The sequence below is a fragment of the Adiantum capillus-veneris genome, chromosome 22, assembly GCF_014529385.1.
Source record: "Adiantum capillus-veneris isolate H3 chromosome 22, ASM1452938v2, whole genome shotgun sequence".
Classification (NCBI taxonomy): Eukaryota; Viridiplantae; Streptophyta; class Polypodiopsida; order Polypodiales; family Pteridaceae; genus Adiantum; species Adiantum capillus-veneris.
This window is the reverse complement of record NC_140952.1, coordinates 63,136,135-63,159,968: the sequence shown is the minus strand read 5'-3', so window position 1 is coordinate 63,159,968 and position 23,834 is coordinate 63,136,135. Positions and strand designations below refer to the sequence as shown.

General features: G+C 44.3%; 1 protein-coding gene across 3 annotated transcripts; it reads left to right on the top strand.

Moving 5' to 3' along the window:
* Window positions 1-2,634: 2,634 nt before the first annotated feature.
* On the top strand, window positions 2,635-21,993 carry LOC147429477 (putative RNA-dependent RNA polymerase 1). 3 transcript variants are annotated; one of them, XM_086495740.1, is made up of 5 exons: window positions 2,635-2,972; window positions 3,055-3,616; window positions 6,235-8,150; window positions 9,714-9,864; window positions 20,881-21,993. In XM_086495740.1, exons 1-5 carry the CDS (start codon window positions 2,962-2,964, stop codon window positions 21,679-21,681), a joined length of 3,441 nt encoding a protein of 1,146 aa, XP_086351866.1. In that variant the 5' UTR covers window positions 2,635-2,961; the 3' UTR covers window positions 21,682-21,993. The 3 variants fall into 3 exon arrangements, with proteins under 3 accessions (XP_086351866.1, XP_086351867.1, XP_086351868.1); XM_086495741.1 differs by lacking the exons at window positions 2,635-2,972; window positions 3,055-3,616 and adding an exon at window positions 4,492-4,799; XM_086495742.1 differs by lacking the exons at window positions 2,635-2,972; window positions 3,055-3,616 and adding an exon at window positions 4,817-6,129.
* Window positions 21,994-23,834: the final 1,841 nt, after the last annotated feature.

The following is a 23,834-nucleotide window of genomic DNA, read 5'->3' as shown; positions in this document are numbered from 1 at the left end:
CATTTTAGATGTTTTGAAAGGGGTTTTTCTTTGGTGGAGACACAGTGCATTACTATCTCAATTTTCATTATGCGAAATCTCTCAAGAAGGAGAAATCTCTCAAGATTCCTTCACACGTTCACTCCTTGGTCTCCAAGGAGGAGCAAAAGCACCTTCGAAGCTAGCGAATTGAACATGCGGCCTATTGTTTTACATTGGTTCCTCCCACGCTAGCCAATTTTCCACATTGGCGTTGTTGTCTCCAAAGCAACACCTCCACTAAAATGGAAAAAACGCCTCTACTCCATTCGCCTTCTGACGGCCACAACGATCCATGTCCGTGTCTACTCGAGGTCGTGCTCCAATGCATCCAGGTGAGCTTTGTATCCTTCCCCCGCCCGCTTTCCTTCCTTTTCCCTTTTACCTCAAAGAAATCATCTTACTAGATTCCTCTTAAAGAAATGGGGTTCAAAAATCGCACCCATCTTATATATATTTGGTTCATATGGGCTCGTTTTTAAATATATTACCTGAAATCTTCATGGATTTCTCACCTTCCCGCATTCTATTGTAACCTGGAGTAAAACTCTAGTCGGATACAAGGATTCGAACACGCATCGTCGTCGGACTCAAGTAAACCCCCTTGATCAATAACCATACCACCCAATTTGTTTCGCTGTCTATAAGGTGACCCCCTAAAAATAAAAAGCAAGGTCCCCCAGCTTAGCGGCTACTGTCGACTGCCTTGCTCCTGCCGTGCCTCGCTTGGCTTCACACGGTGCTTGCCACACACTAGCCAATTTGCCACGATGGCGTTGTTGTCTCCAAAGCAACACCTCCACTAAAATGGGAAAAACGCCTCTACTCTATTCGCCTTCTGACAGCCACAACGATCCATGTCCGTGTCTACTCGAGGTCGTGCTCCAATGCATCCAGGTGGGCTTTGTATCCTTCCCCCGCCCCCTTTCCTTTCTTTTCCCTTTTACCTCAAAGCAATCATCTTACTAGATTCCTCTTAAAGAAATGGGGTTCAAAAATCGCACCCATCTTATATATATTTGGTTCATATGGGCTCGTTTTTAAATATATTACCTGAAATCTTCATGGATTTCTCACCTTCCCGCATTCTATTGTAACTTGGAGTAAAACTCTAGTCGGATACAAGGATTCGAACACGCATCGTCGTCCGACTCAAGTAAACCCCCTTGATCGATAACCATACCACCCAATTTGTTTCGCTGTCTATAAGGTGACCCCCTAAAAATAAAAAGCAAGGCCCCCTAGCTTAGCGGCTACTGTCGATTGCCTTGCTCCTGCCATTCCTCGCTTGGCTTCACACGGTGCTTGCCACACACTAGCCAATTTGCCACGATGGCGTTGTTGTCTCCAAAGCAACACCTCCACTAAAATGGAAAAAACGCATCTACTCTATTCGCCTTCTAACGGCCACAACGATCCATGTCCGTGTCTACTCGAGGTCGTGCTCCAATGCATCCAGGTGGGCTTTGTATCCTTCCCCCGCCCCCTTTCCTTCCTTTTCCCTTTAACCTCAAAGCAATTGTCTTACTAGATTCCTCTTAAAGAAATGGGGTTCAAAATTCGCACCCATCTTATATATATTTGGTCCATACGGGCTCGTTTTTAAATATATTACCTGAAATCTTCATAGATTTCTCACCTTCCCGCATTCTATTGTAACCTGGAGTAAAACTCTAGTCGGATACAAGGATTCGAACACGCATCGTCGTCGGACTCAACTAAACCCCCTTGCTAACCATACCACGCAATCTGTTTTGCTGTCTATAAGGTGACCCCCTAAAAATAAAAAGCAGAGTCCCCTAGCTTAGCGGCTACTGTCGACTGCCTTGCTCCTGCCGTGCCTCGCTTGGCTTCACACGGTGCCTGCCACTGCTTACTCGCTCCTCATCGTCTTGTTGCCATCGTGATTGCTCATCGTCTTGCGTGCTTGCTGTGAAAGACCAAATACTGCTGGAATCCTCTCAAGATTCGTATTTATTGAAATTTTCCTAAATCGTGGAGATATACTATCTCAATTCAAATCGCTTTCTTAAATAGAAGGCTGGCAACTTGTTAACCTGCATTAAGATAAAACCCCCAACTTAAGGTCACCTAAGAGAAAGAGCCTAGATCGCTGATCTCTGAGCTCAATTATAACCAGTCAGTAGCTCATTTGATTCGTTTCGTCGAAAGCTTTACGAAAAAATTGATCTCAACTTTTTTGATGATAGGAGCCGAAAGTTATAAATCCATTTATGCAACCGAAAGTTATAAATCCATTTATGCATTCCTGTGTAACAAAAATGAGTGTAAAAAAGAAGACACACCAACCCCAAAAGAAAAACATGGATGCCAATAGGAGTTAAAGTAGGGATTAAAGTCATCCATTGCCCAATGAAAAGGTTACATTTCAAAAAAAAAAAATCTTAAGCATTCTTTTGAATTGCACAAAGTTACAAAGTTGGTTCAGCTTTGTCTTGTTATTGTTGTTATTGGAGTGTCATTGTCTTTTGAGGGGTGGTTTTTTTTATTGACTCCTTTACCCTATGTCGGAATTGTCATTGTCTTTTCTTTGGGGGTGGTTTTTATTGACCCCTTTACCCTATGTCGGAACGGAACCGGGGAGTGAAGTTCACGCTCAAGATGGAAGATTCCGAGTCCATCGATCAACCTTTAGCTGCAGTTTTTGTTCTCGCTCTCAGCCGCACCCGCAGTACATTCTTTACATGCAGCTGCTGCTTCCAGTGAAGCTGCGTCTCTCTCTCTCTCTCTCTCTCTCTCTCTCACTCACACACACACAGGCGCGCACGCAAGCATGTCCACACAATCACACCTCTTGACCTGCAAAGACTTGCTACTCTGAGTGCTACGTAAGTAGCTGCCGCAGCTCTCTCTCTCTCTCTCTCTCTCTCTCTCTCGGGCGCGCGTACGCACACACACACACACGCGCGCGCGAGAACGGGCATGGACTTCCGGTAAGTCGATCTTACACTCCTTTCCCAAAAATTAAAGCGTACGCAGCGCATGAAACTCACTAATTGCTTGTTTAACAAGCAGAAGCTTACTACAACAGCTTGAGGTTACCGAATCCTCCACGCAGAATGTCTTGAAGTACTGCGTGGATCATCTGCCCCCAATGGACTCAGCGGATGAGTTAGTCGAATTTTTAGAGTCTAAAATCAGGAGGGGTGCTGTTGCGCAATGCCGATTGCGCACTGAGCGTGATGGTAGCAGCTCGAGAATGGCATTTGTGCAATTCAGGACAAACCAGGATGCAAGTAGTGCGATTGAGCTCTCACGGAGGGGGCGTCTGGCCCTCAAGGGTTCCCGGTTGAAGGTGTTTCCCGACAAGAAGCTTCGCAAGCGTGACGAAGGAACAACTACCGTCAATGATGTTGTTCTTCATGCAGGATGTCTCATAAAGAAGGATGTGCTTCACAAGCTATGGACTTGCCAGAATTGCAAGATTGAAGTGGACAATGCACGCAAGCGATTTTGTATAATCGTACCATATAGGTCAGAGAAGATCTACAAGCTTGAATGGCCCTTCAGAGACATACATGAATTCTGTCACTGCAGCAGTAGGTATTACCATGCCGGCCAGACGTTCATGCTTAGGGTATGGACCTATGTTTTTAATATAAAAAAAACCATTTTTCTTTCTTGTTTGTTGCTGCTGTTTGAGAGTACGTTGATGCACACCACGACAGGCATGTAAGAAATGTAGCAAAAATACACAAACAAATACACGTGCGCCCACACATGTATGCATGCACTCATGCATATATTTATGCTTGTCCAGGTATGTATGTGTGTACTCGTTTGTGCCCATGAGGGTTGGCATGTGCATATATGTACATATGTGGGCTAGTAAGATGTGTCTGTGCAAGAGTATATCCTCTGGCTAGCCAAAAAACAAAAGTATAGAATAGAAAAATACAAAAGAAGATCTAATTCAGTTTTGGAGAGAGAAAATCTCAGCTTTTAGAGAGAAAATTCAGCAAGGAGAGAGTATCTGAAATTCAGGTTTAGGGAGAAAATCAGCATCTAGAGAGAGGAAGTTAGTGTGCACTGCATCGCTCGAAAGGTTTTGACCTTGACTATGAATTAGGAATGGACCACCTTTCTAGAGGGGGAGAGTGTGTGACGGGTTAGATGAACACAATGTACACTTGTCTCACAAACACCCTAAGTTTAGGTTTTGTCCCTAAGCTCACACCATGGAGCTCTCCTCTTAGCACACTTGACTAGATACAATATTGTATTTGCCCACTAGACTTGCCTACCACCTTTAGTAGATGCTTGCATGGTACATACACCTGCACATACATCCATAGGGGAGTATGGACAACCAAGAAGCCCTTTGGGTTGATCCCCACTCATTATTATATCATCCATGATGTGACCTAAAGCCTCCTCTACATGCCTATATAATGGCTCATTATGTACTAGCTTGTTTGTTCAATAATCAATCCAGTATGTGTTCATCTCCTTTGTGTATTGAGCCTCCTAATTGTGCTTAGCTTGGCTGCACATGATGCTCTCTCTATCATCATGAATGCAAGCCTAATCTACCCTCTATAATTCCCTTACTTAACATGTGGTATCAGAGCTACAAAACTAGACTATCTTCATTAGTTTAGGTTTGGATCTTGTGGGCTTGTGTAGATACATCAAAAAGCCATGCATCAAGCGCCTTCTTATCAACATCCAAATTATCCCCCATCATATGTTTGCAAGCTCAAGCGCCTCATCTATGCCCTTAAACAGTCCCCTCGCCAATGGTTTACTCGCATCGACGGGTATCTCTTGGCAAATCTCTGCGAGTGTTTAATAGTTGATTATTATTGGCATACTCATCAACGAATTGCACTATTAGGCCTATTTGTTGATGATATCCCTCTCACAATTCCAAAAGAGCTTATGATTTTCTTCACTACTCAAATGCTAAGCCATTAATTTCCTTTCTTTGATGAGGCTCATGACATAATTTCTTGATATATAAGTGATCCGAGTCCCTCACGATGCTTGTATCAAACTTTGCCAGTGGAAATATGTCTTTGAAATTCTGGCTATGCTAATTAAGTCGTCAATACCTGTAACATTGGAAGATCACCCTTGCCGAGTCAACACATCTGTCTTGGCTCCAAGTATTATGCATTTACATCTCATGATGAAATCTTTCTCCATACTTTTCATAAGCACGGTTTGCAATCAAAATTCACTACCTAGTATCACGCACATGCCTATATTTATGTTACATAAGAGGGCAAGCAGTTTCCTCTTTGTACATTTGGTGTGCTCACACGAAAGGTGCATGTTGTTCTCTTTGCAATTTGTATTGCACTCAAAGTATTGTCTCATCGATCATTATGATCCATAACTCCTTATATTTGTCTGTCTGCATTGATGCTAGTTAGTGGCAAGTGATGATCCCTAAAGTTTATCCACGTCTAGCTATGTGTTGATTCTCTCTAGTGGTCCCATCTCATGGAAAACAAAGCAAGAAATATGTGCTCTCCTCTCCTCCAGTGAAGCTGAAAATGCTGCCCTAGCTTGTTCAGAAACCACGGGCTCTCTCCAATCCTTCATGAGTTTTGGCTACCGTACTCCATCAACACCCATTAGCTTCTTCTGCGACAATAAATTTGCAATCGCTCTTTCGGAGAGCCCAGCTTTTTCACTCAAAACCAAACATGTTTTCATCAGCTACCATTTTCTCAAAGAGCTTGTATAGCCCATGGTTTCATTCATCTAGTCTATACTCAATAGGCAGAAGTTGGGTAAATTTTCTCACAAAGTTGGTGCCTAGACCGAAGCAATGCACCTCATTGGCCTCTCTCTTCACCCATAACATCGGGGGCAGCTTGTTGAAGGGGCGTCTTTTTTGAAATCAACAATCTAATTCACCTTTAAGGGGGGATGAATGTATTGTTCAACTAGTCTATGAAATAATATTGTTGCATATGGTATCTATTGCAAGGAGCAGATAAATTAGAATCTATCAAAATAGGGCTTCCTAAAGCCAGTACGTACTGCCAGGCATTCCAGCTTTACGATAGAAAGAAGTCATTTTCTAAAACTCATTATCATTTGGGACAGAGAGACGTGCAACACACAATGTACTCATTTGTACGTTTAAAGTATCTTAAACAGATCTATCTTCATAGCAGATTGTTTGCTTGCAACACTTTCTTTGTTTTGAAAGCCTAATAGACATTTGTATTATCTTTGCAGGTGTGGCATGCGCCTCAAATATATCAGCTATCTAGTGGCGGAAACCATTACGTTTGTGAAAATTTCTATGGATCTATCTGGAATGATGCTTATGAACCAGTTTGGACTCGCACAATAGACTTTTCCCCTGAAGCCAGCATCGGACAATCTTTTGTCTACTGCTTAGAAGTTCCTCAACAATATACTGGGAAGTTAGACCACCTAATAAGAACAATCCTAGGTTTTCCAATGGAAGAGAGAAACTTGGCAATAAGAGAAGGGTCTTGCTATAGTGCTAGACTACAAACTGTACCGATTTTGGCTTCTCCTTACCTAGAAGGAATCCCCTTTGAAATCGTCTTTCTCGTCAATTATCTTGTGCAACTGGGATATCTAAGTGGTCCTAGTCTTGGCCGACGTTTTTTTAACCTTCTTCTGCCCTCACAAAACATGACATTGGACTGCATTTTGTATGTTCTCAACAGACTTGCAAGAGAAGAAGACACTTGCTTTGATCCAGAAAATTGGTTTCAATCAGAAGTTCGAAAGTTTCTTAGGGAGCCACTGAAAGAAAAACTTACAAACCACTCTTTAGATGATGGACTTATGCAGGTCCGCAAAGTATTTGTTACTCCCTCAAGAGTTTACTTCAGTGGACCAGAAGTGGATGTCTCCAATCGTGTAACTCGGCAATTCAAAGACCACATAGATGATTTTCTAAGAGTGTCTTTTGTAGAGGAGGATGCTGATCAAATTCCTGCTTCTGCACTTGTCCTTCCTAGAAGAACGGGCTCGCAAACTGACCATACGGAGGTGTATAATCGCATTGTATCTGTTTTGGAGAATGGAATTGCAATAGGTGACAAGGTTTTTGAGTTTCTAGCCTTCTCAACAAGTCAGCTAAGAGAGAACAGTGCATGGATGTTTTCAGCCAATGCAAGAGCAACAGCAGACAGTATTCGCAGTTGGATGGGTGATTTTCTCGAGATTAGAAATGTAGCCAAATGTGCTGCAAGGATGGGTCAGTCATTCAGTTCGTCAACCAAGTCACTGGATGTTCTTCAGAATGAAAGAGAAAACATCCCGGATGTGTGGGATGTAGCAAAAACATATTGTTTCTCTGATGGAATTGGCAAGATTTCTACAAACTTTGCTACACGAGTGGCTAAGAAATGCAAGTTGAGAGATGTGCCTTCCATGTACCAGATAAGATATGGAGGCTACAAGGGTGTGGTCGCAGTTGATCCAAGAAGCCGATATAAGCTATCATTGAGGCCATCAATGTGCATGTTTTCATCTTCACAAATTAGTCTTGACATTCTCAACTGGAGCCGTGTGTTGCCAAGCTATTTAAATAGAGAAATTATTACTCTTTTATCTACACTTGGTGTGGGAGACTCTATCTTTGAAAGGATGCAGACCAAAGTCATGCAAAACCTGGATATGATGCTGTCAAATACTGAAGTTGCTCTTGATGTCATACAGTCCTTCAATGGAGATAGTGAAACCAATCAAATCATGATAGAAATGCTTACAGGAGGCTTTCTCCCAGACACTGAGCCCTTTCTGATTAGGATGCTTCGTGCTTTCAGAGCATATCAACTTATGAACCTTCGAAAGAAGACTCGAATCTTTGTTTCCAAAGGCCGTCTATTGATGGGATGTTTAGATGAGACTAGAACATTGAATTATGGTCAAGTGTATATAAGTGTGTCGCAATCTTCAAGGGGTCATGTGTCAATAGATGATGGATTAAATCCAGAAACAATCAATGGTATAAACAATGTTCCTCAAACTGCATGTATTATAAAGGGGAGGGTGATTGTAGCCAAGAATCCATGTGTCCATCCTGGTGATGTTCGCGTGCTCACCGCTGTAGATGTCCCAGCTTTACGTCATTTGGTGGATTGCGTTGTGTTCCCTCAGAAAGGCCGCAGGTAAGAGATTATCAAGCTTTCTCATAAATTCATAGCATCTGCTACAGTTTATGACCTAATTTCACATTCTTATTTGTGTACTGAGATATATAACGAGAGCCAATTGGCTAATAGGAGCCCTTGATTAACAGTCTAGGCTGCATGAACAATCGGTGAGCCATATGAGGAATCAAGAGTCTGAGAGAATGCAAACAGAAGCCTATCTGGAGACAGGTCACAGCATATGTGGCTTACTCAGCAATGCCAGAACTGGCCATAAATTTTATCATTTTATTTTTTCCTGGGCCGAAACAAATCACGATCAGATTTGTCTTGAATCATCTTGACTGAATGATACCCTTTATGTTATAAGGATTTGGCCAGGAGTTACTTGTTGCCTGTCCACACAATTAACGTCGATCACACTGAGAGTTAAACCAACAATGATCATGAGTCGAGACAGGCTCTCACAACCCAAATTTTATAGCATTCACTTCGGTGAAGCTAAATTCCTTCTGTCATAGACCCTGTCAGACTATACCAACAGGCTGGTCCAAATGCTGATCAGCAGGGTGGGAATAAGTGTAAACAATTTATGTTAGTCCAAATGTATAGAATGTGTATGCCCATGTCCATTCGCTTCGCTTTTATCAGCAATCATTGGAGGTAAATATTTCAACCTGCCTCAAGAGTGATTGGTTAAATACAGTAAATCTCTGTATTTAGGAGGATGTTATTAATGGCATGCCCAAGAAAAGGGGCAAACAAGAAGAGAGAGGAGAGGGAATGACAGAAAGCAATTGAGTGTGCGAGCAAGAAGGGGGAGGGTGAGCTTAGGTTAGATAAAGGGAGGGGGGATTGGCGCGATGGCGCAAGGTTTCCTCATGAAATCGTTGCCCTTTGTGGTATCTTACTATTAGGCTCGGCAGTACCTACAGGTAAGCTCATCTGCGATGATAGCTAGCTTAAGTGCAAGTGTGGAGGAGCTCACAACCATTGGGCAAGAGTGAAGGCTTGCTATCGATAGTATTTGCACGTTTCCTTTCATATTCGCCGTCCACTCTGTGAGGACCAAGGTCCTGAAAAATCCGTCCACGTCATTTTAAGTATAACCCATGACTCACTCTAAGGGTTGATCATGATTAATAGATATTTACTAATCAAATGATGCTCAAGGGAGATCATAAACAAAAAATAATGAAAACAAGAACTAATTTATTCTTAAGATGCTTCTGTGTTTATGCATGTGCAAGAGTTAATTGTAGTGAGGGAAAGGCAGCAAGGACTTTATTCTAGGAAACGGTTTTTGAATGAAAAGGTAGGGGACTGCTTTTCTTGACAAGTTAGCCATCCGTGGATTCAGAAATAACTTTTGGATGCCACAGCGAGCTGCCATGGTTGTTCATGTGAGATATCATGGCTTCCCCTCCATTACAATGGTTGTTTATGGATGTTGCTAGTTCAATATCTTTCTCTTTCTTTCAGATTTTTTATTTCTGATCTTCTCACTGTTTACTTTTTAGTCATTGTCCATTTGTGTTCACATCATTATTTTGAGCTACAATTTTTTTAAATTATGTTTAGGCCACATCCAAGTGAATGTTCAGGCAGTGATCTAGATGGAGATATGTATTTCGTGAGCTGGGACGAGAACTTGATTCCACCAACAGTTCATCCACCACAAGATTATCAACCACCCCAAGAAATAAAGCTTGATCGACCAGTTATTACTCAGGTGCATGAGCCTGTGTTTCAAAACCATGAAAAAATAAAATCTAAGCCCAAAGTTTGACATAGACAACTTCTATTGCAGTGAAGAGGAAATTAATTGCTACAAAGCCTGGAATAATTCATTTTTTCTAGTATTCATGAAAGAATAGTGATGCTAATGTGTGCCATGTGAAGGTGCTTGTCCTTTCACCGTAGGACATCTTGTGATCATGCATGAACTAGTGTTTCCATTAATGTCTGCAAAAGCCTATGCAAAGTGAATGCATTCTAGGTAATGTTTTGCACAAAGAAAAAGACAATGACTGTCGAATTCACATCAAGCACTCACTGTTTGAACCCTTCTAAGTCTGACAATAATTGTCATTAGAGAGAGAGAGAGAGAGAGAGAGAGAGAGAGAGAGAGAGCCTAACCTGTGTCAACCCTAACCCTTCCTTTGCGTCGAATCCTAACCCTATTCTTGAAGCAGTGCACTATCGTGTTGTGGCACGTACACAATGTGAAATAAAAATATTTACCTCACTTTTTATACTTTTTGATGCATGCGAATAAAAGGTATAGTGTACATAGTGTGATATATGCAAATGTGGCTATTGTGGATGTTGTCATGTACATAGTCTATTTTGGGTGGATATGCATAAAAATTGACACATCAGCAAAACATGCCTTGGAGTGGCAGAGTTCCACTCCCGGAAGCATTAGTTCCAAAGTTTGGCCCCCCTTTCGGTCCTTTTTATATTAAATAATCCATAGAGTACAATTGCCAGGAGTCACTCTGCAGATGTGCAACCATGCACTGATCTGACAGACTCACCCCCAAGGCTCATATTTATAGGCAATGAAGCCCCAAAAGCAACTGATACAAAACCAATTGCTCCAAAAGTTGGGGGCCCTCCAAAAGTAGCACCTACGAATACTAACGACCAGAAGAAACTCTAGCAAAAAAGACTGCAACATCCGTGTCTACTGCCAGGTTTGGACTATGCCACGTCATCACTTTGTGATAGCAAACCTCTCTCATGGTTATCATGGGACCCTAGAGAGTGGTGTATGCCCCCAGCTGCTGCACATCATTGTCCCCAAGACAATCTTATTTTTTGAGTATACTACTAGCATTTGTCGCTATCGGCCTACACGATTGGGGTGTTGGTTGGATGTTGGTCTATCTCATGCATTCATGCACAGATTTTGGGCCGTCCTCTGGGATTTGCAGGTCACACCATATACTATACTTCATGTGGCTGATGGATCAAGCTGGTTTGCCATTGGGAACATGGGCTTGCAATTTTGGCCATGATTGGAATTGTTTGTAATGTGCCTTACATGCAGATGAGACTAGTAGCCAGTATTGTTGGGTTTGCCTTCATGTGCATATGGTATGTTCTGCACTTTGTGCCTTGCTCTGTCGGTTGGGTGTTCACACAAGCTTTGTCATATGGGGTGTAGTTTGTTGGTGGCTACAGTTCGAGGGTTCTCATCTTACTTTTGAGTGGAAAAGAAGAGGGTCTTGTTGATTGACAGATTTTAGATACCCACAGGGCTTGGGACATTGGATATGTTGGTAGATACTATTCATGCCTTTCCACCACACCCATGCGAGATCATTTTCGCCACTATGGTTTCAGTCACCTAGATGCTTGCATGTTATTGGCACTCAATGGTATCTGGAGTGCTAGTTAACACTCTTTGCAATCAGCGGAATACCTTAGTTGGCTCCATTGGGGCAGCAGAGCACCACCACCGCTTCTTGGGACAGTGGGCACACACCAGGGGAGAGCCAGTCTCAGAGGCAGATCACAGATTTCTTTCACCAGTCATTGGGCAGCCAGAGGAGCAGTCGTCATAGCAGATTTTAGATCTCGCCCACACCAGAGGTACGTTGATCGATTGAGCGATTGAGCTAGGGAGATCCAGGCGCCCACGACCACGGGGTGCTTCATAGCATCGGCGGAGGCTGCCGCAGAGGATCTGGATCACTCTAGCTCGACATGCAAGATGCCCAGTCAGAGTATTGACCATGGAGGATATTGATGAGATTCAACAGCGACCGATGAGGGATCTCTTCTGACTTTGATCCACTTACCTCTGTGGATTTGTATCACTCATTGAATCAGCTCTCTTAGGGGCTGATTTCTATTACTTGAAAAATCCCCAAATGGTGCCAATCCTGAGGGCAAAACTGTTTACAAAGCAGGCTCGAAGGCGACAACTAGAAAAACTGTATACAACTGGCCACATGGGCAAACTATAAGAACTGAAAATCTAGGGGGAAAAATCTCTCCTAAGGAAAGTAAAAAGTGCCTTGGCAAATTAAGTGGCGAGAGGATGACAACAGCCTCTTTGTAATAGGCTTGGACACTCCAAGCGAAAAATCAACACACGTGAGAAATTGTAACAATAGAACTTGAAATAGAGAGAGAAGAGGAGAGTTGACATGAAGCAGTGGCGTTCCGCTTCTAGATGCATTGGCCCCAAAGTCTGGCCGCCCCTTTCGGTACTTCTTTCTTTATTACTTCGCAAGGGTACAATAGTCGGGCCTTTGCTTTGCTTCCACTGCAACTCGAAAGCTAGAGAGAGAACCCCAACTACATATTTAAAGGCCCTGGCCTTGGAAAGCACCCATTTGAAAGCACCCATATGAAAAGCATTGCTCCCCAAAAGCTCTATAGGCCTCCAAAAGAAAACCTTGGAAATAAAGTAGAACACACACATTGCGTAGAGCTGATGATGTGGCAGCTGTATATGGACCTGTCCGCGATTTGCAGAATTGACTGCTGACATGGCAATGTTGTACAGACAGCCCTTTGGGCGCTTGATTTTGGACCGAGAGCTTTTAGAAGTACTGCTTTTCATGTAAGATGCTTTTGGTAGGCAAAGGGCTTTTAAATATGTATTGTGGGCTCTCACTCTGACATTCTACCGTGTGGAGAAGTAGAAGAGAGCCACACCGAGTGTACCTTGCTGAAGCAATAGTAAAGAAATACCGAAAGGGGCGCCAGTCTTGAGGGCCACTGCCGTCTGCGGGTGGAACTCAGCCACTCCGTGTCTCGCGTTATTCAAGTTGTTTTGAAGTGCTAAAGTGTCACCAAGTGTATAGATTGCAATTATCTCTGTGTTTCCGTCTCATCCCTCGCAAGAAGTGATTAAAGTGGTGTCAAAGCACAACTTGCTTCATTGCCATCTACAAATAGAAGCACGATCCAAACACCATGAACGGAGCAGTTGGAGATCACACTGTCGAAGGTGGGAACCCACCCAGTCCTTCCACACAGAAGCAACCAGAGGAGACACATGCCCAGTATGTGGTTTGACAATTGGTGCATCTTGCTGAGCAACAAAAGTGGAACCCAACAGATGATGGTATTGATTTGGAGGCTTTGCACACCTACTTGGGCTCTTTAAATCCTCGTGTTGTCCATGTCGTTCCCCAACCACCCTCTCAGATCCATTCTTCCCTTCCTCCTAATCCCATTGTTGTCTCTTCACGTTAGAGTTCTGGGGATGTCTGTCAGTTCCCAGGAGGCATCTTTAAAGAGATGGCTTCAGGAGAGCGTTCTCATGTTGTTGCAAACACCCCACCCTCGTTGCCGCCAACAACTCTGCTCTGTATTCCAACCCCACCACCGACTGTTGCTCCTCCGTTTGCTTACTCTACTGATGGGCAACATCACCACTATTATTATTGCTCAGCACCTCCGACAACGGACTTTGGTCCAAAACCCTTCAAGGATGGAGGTGCTACAATTAAATTTTTCACCTTCTTAGGCATACAAGATTCTCATAATGCCCTAAAGTTTCTACAATAGTTCGACGTCTTGTTTAGCAGTGGGAACTTTACCGAAGAATCCAAGTTGCTCAGGGTCACCTCTTTCCTCAAGGATAGTGCTTTGACATGGAGGACTGCCCTAACCAAGAAACGTGACAGTCCCAAAATTTGTGTTGACTTTAAACTTGCCTTTTATACGAGCTTTCTTGATGATACATTTGAGATAGACATACTTGCAACTTGGTTTGGCCTCATGATGTATCCTTTTGACACTCTTGCAACCTATAACCAAAGGTTTTGGGACACTTATCTACCAGTGTTGACCTTCAGGGACATTTACTTTTGCAGATCGGATTGAGAAGTACACAGTGGGGTTGCCTTTTCCATTGCGGGATTATTGCATAGGCATGGTGGTTTCAAATATGCATCAACTAATGTCCCATGCCAGAGTAGGCTACCACGTCATGAGAAAGGAACTGGTTTTCCAAACCACACCCTCACTGCCCGTGCCAACACTTCTTCCAAGCAAAGAGACAACAAACCTCGAGGCCTTCCTAGACCCCAAATCGGTGCTCTCAATAGATGGCCGAGTACAAAGCTCAAGGAAAATGTTATAAAATTTGGTCGCACCGGGCACACGTTTAGGGAATGTACCCAAAACCCCTACCCTACCCCACCCAATAATATTCCAATCAAACGACCTTACACCAAGGAAAACAACAATAATAACAAGAAGCCTCACCTTTCTATGGGATTGATTCTTGATTTCGTAGAAGAACCTAGCCATGATACTTAAGGAGAACCCTGCAGAGCTGTTAGATTTCATATTCCTGTCCGGTGATAGCTCCACTATCTCCCAGGAGCAGATTAGGGAGTGAGGGTTGTTTTGTGGCTGTGCCCGGCCATATGTGAGGTAGATGTACCTTTTCTCGGCAGTGCACCCCATGGTGTTGCCCACCCAGTAGGCTAGCATGAGGCAGGACCCCTGTTCCTAGGGTTTCCTGGGGTTAGAGTCTCGAGTGTTCTGTAGTTTTGCTACTAAATGTGTGTAGCAGGTCACTTTCAGTGAGTTTACACATTTATTAGCATTTTTAGGCCATTTTATGAGATCGTGGGGTTTTGCAGTAGGTAGGGCAAATTTGGTATTCGCCTATATATGCAACCCTCCCCTTGTACTTTTTAGCAAGTTGTGCAGTGCAGAGTTCGAGCGTTTGGGCACTCTCTCTCTCTCTCTCTCTCTCTCTCTCTCTCTCTCTCTCTCTTTGTATCGTTTTCATCTCTTGCATTTTGTGTGTGCGAGCCTCTCTCTCTCTCTCTAGAATTTTTCTCTGCACCATCTTCCTTTCTCTCTACAGCGTTTTGCTTGCGATCTCTCTTCCTCTCTCTAGCGCTCTACTTCTCCTCGGCATTGAGCGCACACGTGCACTTGTAGATTGCTACCCGTGCCCGTTCGGTGGGCGGTATCATCCTCTTTAGTACACCATCGGCCATCAGTCACACCCGATTGATGAAGAACAGGAAGCAGATTTGGGATCAGCTTTCATCCTTATATGATCGAGTCTCTTTGATGAAGTGGATAGCTTTGGAGGTGCAGTTGAGGACCCTGGATGCGAAGCATCATCCATGAGGGATCGCATCAACAAGATGCAGGAGCTCCAACATGAGATACTTCACATGGGAAAGCTTATCAGTTCAGAGAACATGGCCATCCAGCTTTTGGCCCAATTACTTCCTCGGTATTCCAATTTCTACTCTTTGCTGATTACAAGTGGCCGACTGAATACTATTTCTTAGGAGGAGATTGCTCCAATGGTGTTGGACCATGAGGAGCGGTTCAATGTGGGGAAGAATCTAGGCTCCAAAGCCTTGGCCGGTTCTTCCAACAACAACAAAAAGCAGAAGGATAAGAAGAAAAGCAACAACAATCCAAAGAAGAGTGATGCTCAAAATGAAGCCTTGAAGGCGGATAGGCATTGCAATCGTTACGGGGAAAAGGGCCATTATTGGCAAAAGTGTCCAAAGCGGGTTTGAGATTCTTCGACTTCTTCGATGGTAGCGGTGCAATCACTAGCCTTTGTTCACTTGTAGATTCTATCCTCAGAGGACTCTCCCGTGGCATCGACGGTTGAGACGGCACTTGCGGTTCGAGATGGTCGTGCTTGGATTTTGGATAGTGGTGCCTCATGGCACATGACACCTTCGAAGGATCTTTTGTCCAACATGAGGCGACACTATGGTACTATTTTCATTGGTGACAAATCTGAAATTTCTATTCACAAGGACGGATCCATGGAGTTGATTCCAGATGGCAGAGGGGGTATGCATACCTCCAAGGTTCTATATGCTCCGAAGAGCTTGGATTTCATCTTATGTCTGCATATGAGGTGTGCAAGATAGGCATGGAGGTGATTTTCACAGAGGATGGAGCGTCCATTTGGGATCACGACTCCGGCAAGGAGGTCAGAGGGGACAGAGTGGAGTACGGTCTCTATAGGCTCCATGTTCTTTCTTCTGCAACGAGGATACCCACAGGTGGTTTATGACATTAAAGATTTGGTCATTTGAACAATGATTCTCTTTGGCTTTCTTTTCGACAACAGATGCTTAACGGCTTACCAGATGTTGGGAGTAAGCATGGCAAATGCATTACTTGCATCCGTGGGAAGCAACATTGAGATGCTATTCAGAAGCATTCTACACGTCGAGCTACTGCTGTTTTGGAGTTGGTTCACACCGACCTTTGTGGACCCATGCAGACTCCTTCCCTCGGCGAAGCTCTCTATTTCATGTTGGTGGAAGATTTCAGCCGCTTTACTTGGGTATATTTTCTACAACACAAGTTTGAAGCATTTGACATTTTCAAGAATTGGCGTGCTTTTGTGGAGAAGGAGAGCAACGAAGTGTTGAAGACAATTCGATCGGACAAAGGTGGGGAGTTTACCTCCAAACTTCTCATTCAGTTTTGTGCGGACAATGGCATCAAGCAGGAGCTTGCGAATACCGGATCTCCCTCTGACCCTCGGAGAGAGGTGCGCTCACGCATCATCAGGCTCAACTAGGGGCTGCAAGGTGATACCACCATGAGATGATAGGGAGGGTATCTAAAAACAAGCAACATATGTAGGGTAGAGAATGTGGTACATCGGTGGTGGCCTGCTCAGGTATCTCTGGAATGCTGGATCTCCTGGTGCTGGTACATGACTCTGCTCTAGATACTGATGGTGTAAGGTTAGTATCCTCGAGATCTCCCTCTGGTGACACCCATGTGTCCTGTATCCTGGGAGCCTCGGTCTCCGACGTGCCCTCTGAGACTCTGCCTGCAGAAGGGTAAGCCCTCTACTCTGTGTAGGTAGTGTGGGGGGGTCTGGTCCTACTCGTCGGAAAAACTGTGTGATGGTAGTCTGTGTCCTGCTATCCTGACTCTGGCGTGGCTGTAACAATTGCTCTTGAACCTCTAAAGCCGCAACCAGGAACTGGCCAAACCTCCTCTGCTCTCGGCCTATCATATGCTGCTGTAATGAGTCTCCAATGCCATATCTCTCTCTCAGCTCTGTATATGCTGGGCATCTCATGACAAAATGCTCCTCACTCTCCACCTCCGTCTGGCAAATCCGAAATGTACGCTCCTCTCGTGGTATGCCTCTGGCTCTGCCACTCTCAATCTCTAGCTGATGTGATGACACTCGTAGCTGGCCAATGTTGACCCGAAGTCGGTGTGGCATGTACTCTTGCATGTACGATGGAATCTCAATGAATCCCTGCTCTGAGAACCTCAGAGAGAGAGAGAGAGAGAGAGAGAGAGAGAGAGAGAGAGAGAGAGAGAGAGAGAGAGAGAGAAATGAAATGTTATATTAAATGTATTCAAAGGCCAAAATGACCTATGAGACCAAACCGATACAATCTTGGTGGATCTAATACAATGTCTGGGTACACAAAAATCGAAAGGGAAAAGAGAGTAAAACTAAGGCTAAGGGAGAACAAACTGTGCACAAGGCGGGATTGGACAAGGGCAAAGATGAAGGAAGCCCGAAGAGGCCCAAAAACAGCACGTCAGATCTCAAAGAGCAGCCGTGGCAGATTTGCAGGGGTAGAGAGCTGAGTTTTGAGCAGGTGCAACGCACGTTGGGCTTCGAATCGCGAGCAGAAGCAACCCACACACACACACACACATACACACACAATTTTCTCTTTCTCTCTCTCAACTCTCGAGTTCAACTCTCGTTGCCTAGATCTTTGAGGTCTCTTGGGATAGTTTCCTACGACGTTAAAACTCTCTTCTTCTTCTTCTTCTTCTTCTCTCTCTCTCTCTCTCTCTCTGTCTCTCTCTCTCTCTCTCTCTCTCTCTCTCTCTCTCTCTCTCTCTCTCTCTCTCTCTCTCTCCCCCCCGATCCATGCCCACACACATGTGCTTTTTTCACCGCTGAGATGGTGAGGAAGGCAATTGGTAGGATGAGAACTGCGAGAGCATATGATCATGATGGCTTAGTGGCTGAGCATTTCACGCATGCCAGAGATCTACTAGCAGAGCTTCTAGCAGTTATGTTTAACCGTGCCATGTGTGAGGGCTTGCCTGATACTTGGAGCCTATCTACTATTGTGCCTATCTTCAAGTCGGGAGACCCTATGGAGCCTGGGAATTATCGCACTATCATGATTGGACACACATTGGCACGGTTGTACGCATATATTCTTGAGCAGCAGCTGAGTAGATGGGCAGAGAGGAGGGGATACGCTCAGCCGGGCAGGCAGGGTTCAGGAGGGGTTTTTCTACTCTTGACCATATCTTGACACTCAGAGCCATCATTGAAGAGGGCAGATCACGTGGGAGACGGATCTATTGTAGCTTTGTGGATTTCCACAAAGCATTTGACACAGTGCCCAGAGCTAGATTGATGAGCAGATTACAGTAGATGGGAGTACCCACAAAGCTCATTTGGGGGGTCATGGCATTATGCAGGTCAGTAGTGGGGCATGTACGCACCTCAGAGGGTCTATCCACACCGGTTCACTCCACTATTGGGGTGAAGCAGGGTTGCCTGCTCTCTCCTACTCTATTTGGTATGTATATGGATGAGGTTTCTGACTACATTGAGAGAGATGGTGATAGAGGTGCACAGCTGGTAGGGACATGGATTCCACTATTGTTATATGCTGATGATATTGTGTTGATCTCCGACTCTCCGGAGGGGATGCAACGTCACTTGGATGCTTTGCATAGGTTTGCCCAGGAAAGTGGTTTGTCCGTCAACCTTGGTAAAACCAAGGTCATGGTATTTAATACCACCCCACAGTGGATCAGGAGGTCAGCGCCGGCATTCACATACGGCCAGGAGACAATGGAGTATACAGAGGCTTACACCTACCTTGAAGTGGTTTTTAGTGGGCCAGAATTTTCATTGAGGAGGGCAGCAGAGACTAGATTGACCAGAGCCCATGCAGCATTGGGTAGATTGGAAAGGATGTGTTCATAGGTTCAGTTTCAGGAGCCTTGGACAAAGCTGTGGCTCTTTGACACTTTGGTGGCTTCTGCATTGCTTTATGGAGCTGAGATTTGGGGACCTTCATTGGATCATCACGGGAGGACAGGCCGCAATGATCGATGGAGGGACATGGAGAAGCCTCTGGTCTCTATGATCTCACGGCTCATTAGAGCCAAGGCTTCAGTACCACGTGCTATTGTCCGAGCAGAGCTAGCTGCCCCCCCACTAGTGGTTGAGGCGCTCACCAGATCTGTCTCCTTCATACACCGCATGTGGGCACTTCCCAGAGACAGATATGCCCGCCTTGCACTTGAGTCCTCTCGACAAATAGCCATGCAGGGAGATACAGCATGCTGGTATGGGGAGATGACATCATGGTTTCAGGCGCATGGGTTCAGCATAGACAGATTGCCTCCCTTCCATTACTCACTGGATGCACCCTCTCTGACAGTCCGAGATCACCAGGCTCATCCGCCAAGACCTGACTCAGCTAGACACCAGGAGGACATGGATACAGCCAGCACATGAGCTGGGCACGAAGATGGCTTTCTACAGAGAGCATCTTCTCCAGCTTACGGAGGATGGTTTTTTGACGAGGCCCAGATACATGGACACCCACTTGTCTCATGGGATACGATGTGCTATTGGCCAGATACGCACATCTTCACACCAACTGCGGATCGAGACTGGGAGATACAGCGGAGTACCAGCAGAGACCAGGACATGCCCCCTGTCTGACATCGAGCCTGAGACAGAGTTGCACTACACATGCCACTGCCCCGTCTACTACGAGATACGAGATCGCTTCCATTGCTTGTTCAGAGAGGGCTTTGGACCACTCTCCAGAGTCATGCGGTACAAGGATCAGAGATGCCTGGGTTTGTTTTTGCTCGAGCTGCACAGACACAGAGAGAGCTTGATGAGAGGAGAGGCTAGCCAGTCTCACAGACAGATCACAGACTTTTTTAGAGCTACCACTGGACACCCGGAGGAGCTACTACCACAGCAGAGCTCGTCGCCTCACACCAAAGGCACACTGATCAATCGAGCGACCGAGCTGGGGAGATCCAGACGCCCACGACTGCGGAGGACTATACAGAATCGACGAAGGCTGTGTCAGAGGATTTGGATCACTTTGGCCCGACATGCACGATGCCCGGTCAGACTACTGACCATGGAGGAGATTGATGAGATCTGCCAGCGACCGATGCTGGATCTCTTGTGATCTAGCTATCCCAGCTAGCTGCTTAGTTCACACCTAGCAGTTTAGGATTCCGTAGTATTTTATTTTGTCATTCTGTCATTTTGTCATCTTGTTACTCTGACTTTGTATCAGATCCACCACATTGTAACTTTCTGGTCTCATAGGTCACTTTGGCCTTTTGAAGACGTTAATATAACATTTCATTTCTCTCTCTCTCTCTCTCTCTCTCTCTCTCTCACACACACACACACACACATACACACACACTCGACGTCTCCCATTTCTAAGTGAGGAATGTATCTTCACTCACCATTGCTGGGTCATTTCTATGGCAAATGCAGAAGTTTGGAAGGATGGCATCTTGGCGGCGACATTCATTGCCTGATTTTCTAGATGACTGCTTTGCCATCTTCGCTGAGGGCTTTTTCATGTTCATGTCCAGAATTAGTCTTCTAGCCTTTGTACATAGCTGTTTGATTGGTTGTTTGACCATGCACACTTCTTTTTTGTAACAATACGATTACACATTACAGGAAAAAAAAATTGTTGAGGATTTGATTTTGTTTTTGCAGGATATTATACGATACTTTGCAGATTTCATGGTGAACAACAGCTTAGGTCTTATATCTAATGCACATGTAGTGTTTGCTGATATGTCACCTGAAAAGGCTTGTGATCCAAAGTGTCTACAGCTTGCAAAGCTCTGCTCTATTGCCGTCGATTTTCCCAAGACAGGGGTGGCTGCTGTTTTGCCAACAGACCTCAGACCACAGAAGTACCCCGATTTCATGGAAAAAAGTGATAAGCCTAGCTATAAATCAGAGAAAGTTCTTGGGAAACTGTTCCGAGCAGTTGTCAAAGCAGACAAAGACGAGGAGATATCCTCTTTCACAAGGGAAGAGGCTGTGAGAAGCTATGATGAAGAGCTGGAGTTTGAAGGGTTTGGAGTTTACTTGGAAGAGGCCAAAGCTCTAAAAAACTGCTATGATGAGAAGCTTTTGGACTTGATGTATCAATATGATGTCAAGTCTGAGGCAGAAATGTTCACTGGGCAAATTCTGAAAATATCCAAATGGTTCCGCAAAAGGCCTGGAGAGGTCAAGGAGAGAATGATGAGAGCAATGAGCTCCCTCAGAAAGGAAGCTAGAAGCTGGCTGAGAAATGAATATGATGATGACAACGATGACGGTGATGATTATGATGAGGTTTCGTCTGAGCAGTTGAAAAGGGCCTCAGCATGGTATCATGTGACTTACCACCCAGACTACATAACAGATGATGTAGATACAAAATGTGGGCACCTTCTCAGCTTTCCTTGGGTTGTCTATGACAAGCTTGTCTTCATCAAGAAATGGAGGTTGTCTTCTGCTTGACATTTGTGTCCATATCTCTTACTGACCCCCCGCTTGCAAAGCCGTGGCTTTTGCGACGGCTGTGTCAATATTACCAACTGATCATACGTGTGCTCAACCCTAGGCTTCATTAAAATGTGTTAATAGATGCATCTCCCCCCCTCTTTTCCAGCCCACACACGCACACACCCCTCACACACACATATGTACTGGATTTTGTTCACAGCACCTTAGAACCTTAGCCCTTTCAAGCAAGCTGGTATGCTGATTTATGGATTTGTATCATCATGTCTCTGTAATATAACCTTCATACATAATAACCGCGTTATCATGTATTTGTGAGCCTTGAAACCCAAACCAAGTAAAGCTTCAATTGCAAGTTGGCAATGTGATCGCTTGTAAAGTAACTTGGTGTGAAGATAATGTGCCAGTGTCACTCACAGCTTGCTTTTATTGGGTGTATGTATAGATTAGGCTACACTTCATTGTGGGAAATTCGCGAACATTTTGGTGCTTGAACTAATGTGAGGGAAACCAACCAATAATGATCTTTATATATCATAGTACTCGTAACAACTTAGTTCAAAGCCGAAATTTTGAGTATCTTCTCCCATCTAGGTATTCAGTATACAAATCGACTAGGGTAACAAAGCATGTTGACTCCATCTTCAAACACCGATTCATGAAGAGTTTAGTCTAGTGAAACCACATGTGATGTTGTAGCATAATTGATTCTTGGCTGGCCTATTAAGGTAAAGCATGGAACTTTGGGAGCAATTGTAGGCAGTTGGATAAAGCTTGTCAATTAGTGCCACATGGCAAGCTAATAATGGCACACCTTTTTTCTTCATTTTTCTTGTAAGAGGGGAATGAACTGAGCATTGTCTAATGTCTATGTAAGCCACTCATTTTATTTTCCTGTTTTCATACAAAGGGACATTGAGTAGTGAGTCACAGACATTCTCTCCTCCTTTATGACATTCTCTCCTCCTTTATGTAGGCCATTGTGACTTTTGACCTTGTTTGCCATGTATCTTGTACTTCATTATTGTAAAGCTTCATTGGCTTATAGAAAGAAAGAGAAGTGTAGTCCCCAAAGAGTTGGTCTAACAGTAAGGCTTTGGCTTCTCAACCTACGGGTTGTGGGTTCAACTGCTCTGTTGGGTCCCCTCTAGAGGGACACCTAGTGTTCACGTTGCTAGGGCTCTTGTCCTTGAACACTCGAGTGCATCCTCCTCTTGGGGTGGGTCACCCGAGGAGGAGGTTCCTAGCTTGTTGCTACGAGTTCTCTCCGTTGTTCCCAATACATGTGGTGCATCAATTAGGTGGCCATCGTGATGCCTACGCGTGGCTCTTTCCCGATAGTATGCGGCCCTTGGCCGACCATGTTTCATGGCTAATATTTGGAAGGGATAAGCACCTCCCCCTGTGGGCCCTTTGGTGTGTTGTTTAAAAAAAAAAAAAGAGAGAAGTGTAAGAGAGATTATCAAAATCGATAGCACATGGTATTGTTAAAGGAAAATAGAAAAGCATTTTCACACACTAGGATATCTTCCTATTTATGGAGTGCATTGGCATCGACATAATAGTTCAGCTCAACAAAAGATATAACAGAAAATGGTAGGAGACTCTAGTGTTGTGTGCAAAATAATTGTGTCATAGACTAGATCCTAAGAGGGCTACATATAATTAGGGCATATTTATGACATGAAATACATGGTGCATAGTAAACCTTTTTTTTTTTGAAAATTGTATTTAAAGTCCCAGACGACCTTCCCATCCTATCCTTTGTGAATGATAAGGTGGAAGCATTGTTACCACATTGTGATAGTGACACTACTCTTCATGTTTTCTGCTTGACTTGCTTTGAATCTTAAAGAATTAACAAAGGGGAGTGAGACCACCTCTTTGAAACTGTATCACAAATTGAGTGAGAAACTATGAGGCACCTTTTCCTCATGGTGTAAGTATAACACCAAGCCAAGAACTACAAAGTGGCAATGAGAAGTTTAGAAGTCTTACTTTTGAGATTTGGGGCTAGGTCTATCCCTTTTGACCTCTTAAAAATATCCAAGAAGATTATGTTGAATTCATTGGCCAATTCACCCTCGAGTATGCTACGTGCTCTACCCACATCCTTAGCCTTCCATTTTAGCTTGAAAACATTATGCATC